The following is an 8,647-nucleotide window of genomic DNA, read 5'->3' as shown; positions in this document are numbered from 1 at the left end:
TGCATTACAACATATTATAATAATAGACATTAATATTAGAATATTACATACAATTTCGAATGTAACATCCCGTTTAAAATAGGGTAATTAAATAATAAATCCGAAACCCCGAGATGTAATTTTATTATTATTTTACGGCCAAAATCAAATTGTATTTAGTGGAGAGTAGCTTCGGGAAGCCAAATGACAAGATTTGAATCTCTGGGGGTTAAAGTGTAATTTTGGGATCTATTTTGAAAAGGGTTTTAGAAATCGGGGTGTATTTGGTATCATTTGGACTTATATTGAAAGGATTTTATGGAGTCAGGGGCCAAATGGTAATTCTGGGACTTAATATGAAAGGAAAAGGAGAAGAGGGATTGGTTTTGTCAAATATGCATCATAGTTGAATGAAGCGGGTATATAACTATTCTATTGCATCTAAACCCTAACCATAATACAACTCCAGCCGTCACCTGCCTTTTTACCCTTAACTTCTGGCCACCACCCTCATTGATGTTATGTCCAGCCGCTGCTTCCTTGCTAACTGGTGTCAGCGATCGATCGCTGCCCTCACTTCTTCGCAGCCTTATCTTCTTCTACTTCTAGCTCCGCCGCCAGACGTCGTTTGTAACTAGAGAAAAACGACAGACACCGATGCTGTGGTCGTGAGAGGATTGGTCGGATTGATTACAAATGGCTTTGTTACAGTTGTCTCCACCATGCAGCTGTTCCATTGTTAAGTTGCTGCTCATCTCACGATGCTATGTTCCAGCCACAACTACCGCCGCTCACCACTGCTGTTAGGTGTGGGTGTGTGCTTCAGCCCGTGTATCGTAAGCATGGGGGTTTTGTTTTAGGTTGCTGATTGTGATATGATGCTTAATGGACAAGAAAAGACCCGAAGACAAACCACCATGGCCGCCGGCCATGGTGGCTGCGTCCTTCTTGTGTCACCATTGCTGCCATACGCCACCAGTTCGGGAATCTGTCAACCAACAGCTGGAGTTTTATCTGCGGGACTTCAACCGTGCCAGGTGAGTTATCCTCACTATAATAAGGGTTCTAAGGCACCAAGGCCGGCCCATTGGATTTGATATCCTAGTAGTTATTGATATGTTGAGTTTGAGTTAGTGATGTTTGCAAGTTGATATGCTAGTTGGGTAGACCTGTAGGACTATCTGTGATACTGTATGATTATCTGTATGTGCATTAGTTATGTTACATGTCAACATGTTATGTGGGATGGGTTGAGGTTGTACTGCTCCGTGCGGTAGCCAACAGACCCTAAAGTATTCCAGATATGAGCTGAGGGCCGGGCAGGGCATGCCAGACTTATACTGAGGACTCGGGAGCATTCCAGATACGAGCTGAGGGCCAGGTAGGGCATGCCAGACTCGTATTGTGGGCTCAGTGGCAATCCAGATGTGAGATGTGGGCCCGGAAGGCAATCCAGACTCACACTGGGGCCCAAGAGTAATCCAGTTCGTAAAGCTATGGACCCATTGCATGCTGTTCATTTTGTTATGTTATGATATTGCTGATATTGTTATGTAGACTATATGTGTATCAGTATTTGGGGCGGGGGGGGGGGGGGGGGTAACTCAGTAATCTTTGTGCTTAAGGTTTCAATTTATTGTTTCAGGTGCTTCAGATGACTTGGCAAGGCGAAGGCGTGACCGTACACATCCTAGTGTTTTGGACTTATGATTTCTTGGATACTCTGATATTAAACTATTTGAAAACACTTTGTAATAACTAATGGCTTTTGGATGTTTGAAAAAGTTTTAAATTGGCTTAATTTTTATGGGTGTTACATCGAAATATTACATCTTAACAAACTAATATTAAATATATAACATATAGAATAACTAGAATATCAATGAGTTTTAAAAAACCCAAAATTTAATTAGGTATTATTCTATCAGAATACTCTACATGTAACTTACAATATCCTACAACATTATTTTGTTAGAATATTCTAAATATAAGTCTTGAAAACAGATAACATATAACATTATTCTACTAGAATATTCTACATATGCACATTATTTTCATTTAATATATCAAATTATTCAATTGATAACATAAAATAAAATTCTATTAGAATATTCTAGTAATACACTTATAAGAACAAACATAATATAATATTATAATACTAGAATATTATACATATGTGTATTATAACATAAAACATATAATACTACCTTAACATAATGTAACATCCCAAATTTCGAGTCCAAAATTAATTAAGTAGTTTATAAAATCGTTTACGGAAAACATTGTCGATATCATATCAATCCATAAAACATCATGAACATGTCTCAAAATCAAAACATCGAACAGTAATAAAATTAGAGTACAATCCCATGAATCACATAGTGCGGAAATCTGATGTGCATGTGATGTGCAGCTACCACGCCTGCTCTTTCCCCTTTGCTGAAGAGGTACCTGAAACAGAACTGAAAACTGTAAGCACGAAGCTTAGTGAGTTCCCCCAACATACCACATGCTATACTAATCACATACTACCAGGCATATAAAGGTGCCCGACCTACCCTGTCAGGCACATCTGGGTGCCCGACCTACCCTCTGGTGTATCTCAACTGGTTACGGGGACTATTTCACCCCTACCACTACCAAATAATAACATCACATAACATAAACATACTGTCTAGCATAGCTGGGTACTAGGTTAACCCTGTTTCCCTATCGACCGGTAGCCGGGGACTATTCCCCCTACTACCACTATCACATAATGTCATATCATGCTAGCACATAAATCATAACAGATAATAGCAAACCTAGATAATTATCACAAAGACAATCATCTATCAAACAAATCCTGATGACGGTCCGACGTTGTGGCCTTAAACCCATTTCTACTGGAAGGTAACTCACATCGATGTAGTGTAGTATTTGCATAGTCCTCGACATGGAAATCAACTCGTCTCTACTCCTCAATCCCTACACAACGACCTTTCTCGATTACTATTACATACTCATAACCCTTACAAGGTTCAACCCAAATCCAAGTCAAAGTCATGGTCAAACCCTGGTCAAAGTCAACTTCTGATTGGATCGACTCGCCGAGTTGGTCCACCAACTCGCCGAGTCCCCTCGTCCCCTTACTTCCATAATCTCTTCCTTACTCGTCGAGTCTAGCAAGAGCTCGACGAGTTCACCTTTAACAACACCTTTTTACTATCTTCAACTGACTCGTCGGGTTCGTTCATGAACTCGCTGAGTTTATCTTCATCCGAATGAATGAATCTAGCCTCTGACTCGCTGAGTTCTCCATGAACTCGTCGAGTCCGTCTTCATGAGGTTGGGACATTGCATTGGACTCGTCGGGTCTGTTCATCCACTCGCCGAGTCTTATGATTTCCAGGTCCAAAACAAACCCCTAACAGGCTGAGTTTTCCTTCCACTCAACCAAAACCATTTCCAGAAGACTATTTGGGGGAAAAAGCGTCCCGACTCGCCGAGTCACCCAAGTGACTCATCGAGTCCCTCTTTGTCCAAAACTATACAGTCGATTATAATGGGTCTTAACGCATAAAAACTATAGATCTGGCCTCCTAGGGTCCCTTTTTCACATAAAGCTACAAACTTGATGTCCATGCATGGGGCTTTTGGCTCAAAAATCCATAAAAAGGGGTTTATAAGATGCATGGGCTTCCTATTGCCATAAAATTGGCACCTTTATGCCATGGGAACCCTCAATGGTTCAAGATCTGAAGTGTAACTCCATGATACACACTAAATTCGAAAATGACCTTAGAAATGCCCCAAAATGATAAGATCTAAGCCCTAGAGGAGATCTATCAAATGAGAAGTCAAGGTTGAAGCTTTTTACCTTGAATGGGATGGAAATAAGTCAAAACTTCTGGATCTACTAGTCTTCTCTTGATCTTCTAAGCTTCCTTCTCTTCTTCAAACTTCAAACCACCATAAAACACACCAAAATGGCTCAAGGTTAGGGTTTCAATCTAGGGTTTCTCTGAGTTGGGAGGGGCGATGAAGGCTGGGTTGGGACGAGATAAAGTGTTTAATTAGGGTGCAAACCCTAAATATTAGGGTTTTGTCCAAACAGCTCCTACTCGTCGAGTCGGTCTCCCGACTCGTTGAGTAGGTCACTAAACCTTTGGGTCCAAAGTCGATTCTACTCGACGAGTCCAAGGTCAAAACATGATAATTACTTGAATTAAAATACGTACCAGGAACCGGGTGCTACACATAATATTTATAATAATCAACTTAAAACAAATCAGCTTTTAGAAATTAGAATATTCTAATTGTAATATTATAGTTCTATACATGTTACCGATCAAACTATAACATTATTTTGTAAAAGTATTATATATGTATATACAACATACTTTATTTTTTTTAGAATATTCTAATTTTATACATGTTTGTAGTTAGCCTATAATTTATGATAACAAATAACACATAACATTATTCTATTAGAATAACATACATCTCATTTTTATAATGGCAAACATTGAATATTATTTTAATATAATATTGTGCATACATACTTTAATTTTAAGCTTATCTAGTATGTGAAAAATATTATTAACATTATATGAAATTAACTACAAATTTAATGTATTATTATTTATAGCATAACTGTTCTTCAACTATAATATCATTTTATTAAACATTCACCAATCTTTAAACCTTCAGACCATAACTATTGTTTACCAAAGATTCATCTATTCATGTTGTTAAAAGTACAGAAAACATAGCTGTTATTGAAAAAAAGGATAATCTATATTTATTAACCATTAAACACTTCTAAATATTTTATCAATTCAACATACGTCATTCCATTTCTTCCCTTTCTACTCCAAGTTAAGATGATTTGTTTGATCATATTTTCCAAACGCCTTAGCTTCTTAAATTAGTTTATATGTTGGTTACCATTCAATTTAGCTGCATCATGAAAAGTAACATCATTAGAAACAAGTATTCATCAAAATAAAGTTTCCAAAATAAATAAACTAATATTAATAAACAACAAACGCCAAAAGTTGTAACATTCTAAGAATAGTTTATGGCGTGGATGAAACATGTGATCAAATTTTACATGAATTATAACTAAACACCTAAAAAAGCATAAACAATAATTTGTCAAAATAAAATACCTAGAATATTACTATAAAACACTCCCTTTACAAACCTACTACTTGATCATGTCATGAAAAATTAAATTTACTATTTATAAAACCCTAATTTATTATTTTACTACTAGATTTGTCATTAATCAATCAATTAACATCTTTTATAACATTATATTTATAATTACAAACATAAAAACTATAATACCATCAAGTAATAAATTATATTGTATAACCAATGGATTTTGTTATAAACTATCTTAAACAAAATAAGAAACATAATTAATCAAAGACAAAATTTCTAGAATGTTAGAACCTATTTTACTAATTTACTACTAGATCATGTTATTAATAAACATATTAACATCAAGTTAATATTCCCTTCAAGAGTCTTCTCTCCAACTGTTTTCTCTCCAAAATTCTTCTTTAAACCCAAATATATTTGGTCATCAAAATTCATCTTTGGAACTTCTGTTTGTCTTTCTTAATTTTTTGGAAACACCTATTGAAATGGTTCCACATGTTGAAATTCAACCACTTTTCCATGCATGTCTTTCTCCAATGTCTCTTCTTTATCCATTTCCTCATGAGTAAAATAGAATATCAAAAATACTAAAACAAACTAATATACTATATTGTTGAAAAATCAAAATTTAATACTAATGAGTATCAAGCACCGCTACTAATGAGATTTTTGGCTTAATGAGGCTTACATCAATCAAAACTAAAACAAACTAATAATATAATATATATTATGTTGTTAACTTTTTTGGTTTTTAATCTCAGCTCTAAATTTATATATATATATATATATATATATATATATATATATATATATATATATATATATATATATATATATATATATTTCAATTAAGCTTGTACAACACATATATTCATATGACATGTGCATGTATATAAAACTTTGAACATACCAAAAAGTGCATATATATATATATATATATATATATATATATATATATATATATATATATATATATATATATATATATATATATATATTCCGAACAAAAATAAAAATAAAAAATGCATGTTCATGTCACATATGTTCTTTTTTATAATTAAAATGCATGTCATGAATAAATTTATACTTATTCTATATGTATCTCCTATCAAAATTGTTGGTGTATCCCTTGTGAATGAATAAGTATGTGTGTTTGATATTTTATATAAATGAAAGATACATATAATAACGACTTAAATTTATATATATAGTCTAGAGTTCATATCTTTAATAAAAAAGTTATAATTTAACAACAACTACTTAAGATTATTTGTATATTTCAATTTGATTTGTAAAATATAGTATTGTATTATAGAATTTTCTTAACGAATCACAAAGGTAAAGTCATATAAGTTGAGTACAGTACTATTAGTAAAAATAGATAAACAAATCAACAGAATTTAAAATACATAAACTTACGCATAAAAGACTAATAAAATTACAAACATATCGTAATACTTATTGTACCATTATCGTTGTTGCTTTGTAGTGGATGATCCATCCATCTCAATCATTTGATTGGCAACTTTTGTTTTTGACGTCTTCTATTGCTTTCTATCCGTTCTTTCTCTATTAAATTAAATTTGTCATCGTTAATTTATATCTTTATTTTATTATTAATATTATATTTTGATAATTAGCAAACATAATAATTATATTATATTTAAATTTTATTTTAATATAATTGCTTATGTGAATTTTTTTAGATATATATGTTAGGTATATTTAATTTAATATGAACAATAATTATATAAGTTTAACATGACAAAAGAATATATTTAAAAAGGTCTTGTAATTACACTAATATTTGTTGATGATTACACAAGGCAAAAACCAGCTAGTTATCTAGAAAAAGCAAGAAAAAGTAAGGTATTCATAGCTTCACTATATGATTGAATAACAAAAACAATTTACATCAAGAAATCAAATTAAGAGGATGTTGAGTAAGATTTAAACGTGTTATGTATGGTTTTGTGACTGAACCCAAGTACAAACTTTCCCCGATCTTCACTCCGGATGATGTCATTCCCCATGTCTCATCATAATACCCTCCAACCACCTTTCCTTCCAAATCTAACACAATAACTCCACCAAATTTCATGAGATCGGGCATTTTACGTAGGTGCTTTAGTGTAAATGCAAAAATCTTGCGCACAAACGGGTATTTCTGTGTGTATGTAAACATAAGGGAATTGTCCTGCATATATATAGACACAAAACTTGTCACAAGGTTGAAATTTATGGTTATAACATAGATCATATTATTAAGAAGCTAGCAAAATGATACGTACCCATGGTAGTGCCATCCAATAGTGGCCATCGCCATCATATCGTACATTGTCGGGTAAACCAGGTAAGTTCTTTGCAAAAATATCGATAGTTCCCTTCTTTTCCCCTTCTATGTAGTATCTAGAGCACCTCCTCCTGCAATAAATTAAAAACACAAACTCTAAGCACATAATTATATACTACTAGAAAATCAAAACAGAAACGGATTCTATCCTACAAACAGTGAACTACAAAACTTATATTACGTACATGAATGTCTCGCAGAAGATCACAAAGTCTTGATCGGGTGAAAGTTCAACACCATTAGCAAAATAGAGGTCCCGTGCGATAACTTTTGTTTGTTTTGTTGATGGGTCATAGCTCAATAATCTACCATGAGGTCGACCTTCCAAAAGGTCGTTCAATGCGGACCGATAGTTATATTTATAAGTCGCATCCGTGAAGTAAACCATACCACTTTTTGAGACCACTACACCATCTGCTAACCCAACCTTTACGCCTTCGGCCTCGTCTGTTAATAACTCTACTTTACCATTTACACTTACCTTAATTAACCCCTTATAAGCATCCGCCACAAAAACATCACCGGATTCATCAACCGCCAGTCCTAGCGGCCGGCCGCCAGTGTTAACCCAATTCTCCACCACGGACTCGGTTAGCGAGTCACTTAACGTGACTCGCTTGATCCACCCGTCGTGACAACCGGTGTATGCAACCCCGGACTTTGGGTCATAGATGATGTCCTCAGGTCCGATCAGTTGACCGGACCCGATCTTTTCCACGCCAGAAAGACTGGCAGAGTTCTTTCTGGCTGGTACGTACATGGTTTCACCAAGCTCGGTAAGCGGATACGCCACAGTCTCGTATGTATCGAGTTGGACGACAATTAGTGCAACTGCAACGATGGCCACTGTGAAAAACAGGAGACCAGATCCCCATGAGGTGTTAGCCTTAGGTTTAGAGATTTCAGTTAGCTTAGCCATGAGTTCGTATGGTTAGGGTTTGTTGAATGATGATGTGAAGTTAGCACTAGCAGGTCATTATGTAGTGTGGGGAAGTAGGTGTTGTACGTTGACCATTTGGATTCATTGGTCGCAATTGGGGTGTAATGTTTATTTATTTATTTATTTATTCTTGAACTTTTTTTAGCGGCCAATATTATCGTCCCACTCACTTCAATTAATCATATTATTGGTTTAACATTTCTATTATTATCATTATTATTGGA

At 34.5% G+C, this 8,647-nt stretch overlaps 1 protein-coding gene across 1 annotated transcript; it reads right to left on the bottom strand.

The window, feature by feature from the left end:
* Positions 1–6,905: 6,905 nt before the first annotated feature.
* On the bottom strand, positions 6,906–8,447 carry LOC145069762 (protein STRICTOSIDINE SYNTHASE-LIKE 5-like). Its single transcript, XM_079016710.1, has 3 exons — positions 7,669–8,447; positions 7,422–7,554; positions 6,906–7,327 (listed from the first exon to the last, which is right to left on the bottom strand). The coding sequence occupies exons 1-3, from the start codon at positions 8,400–8,402 to the stop codon at positions 7,046–7,048; spliced, it is 1,149 nt and encodes a 382-aa protein (XP_078872836.1). The 5' UTR covers positions 8,403–8,447; the 3' UTR covers positions 6,906–7,045.
* Between the last annotated feature and the right edge of the window lie 200 nt (positions 8,448–8,647).

Source organism: Lactuca serriola, chromosome 8, assembly GCF_051521515.1.
Source record: "Lactuca serriola cultivar US96UC23 chromosome 8, Lser_US96UC23_V15, whole genome shotgun sequence".
In the NCBI taxonomy this organism is placed as follows: Eukaryota; Viridiplantae; Streptophyta; class Magnoliopsida; order Asterales; family Asteraceae; genus Lactuca; species Lactuca serriola.
Note: the sequence above shows the minus strand (reverse complement) of the source record. Positions and strands in the feature narration are given on the sequence as shown.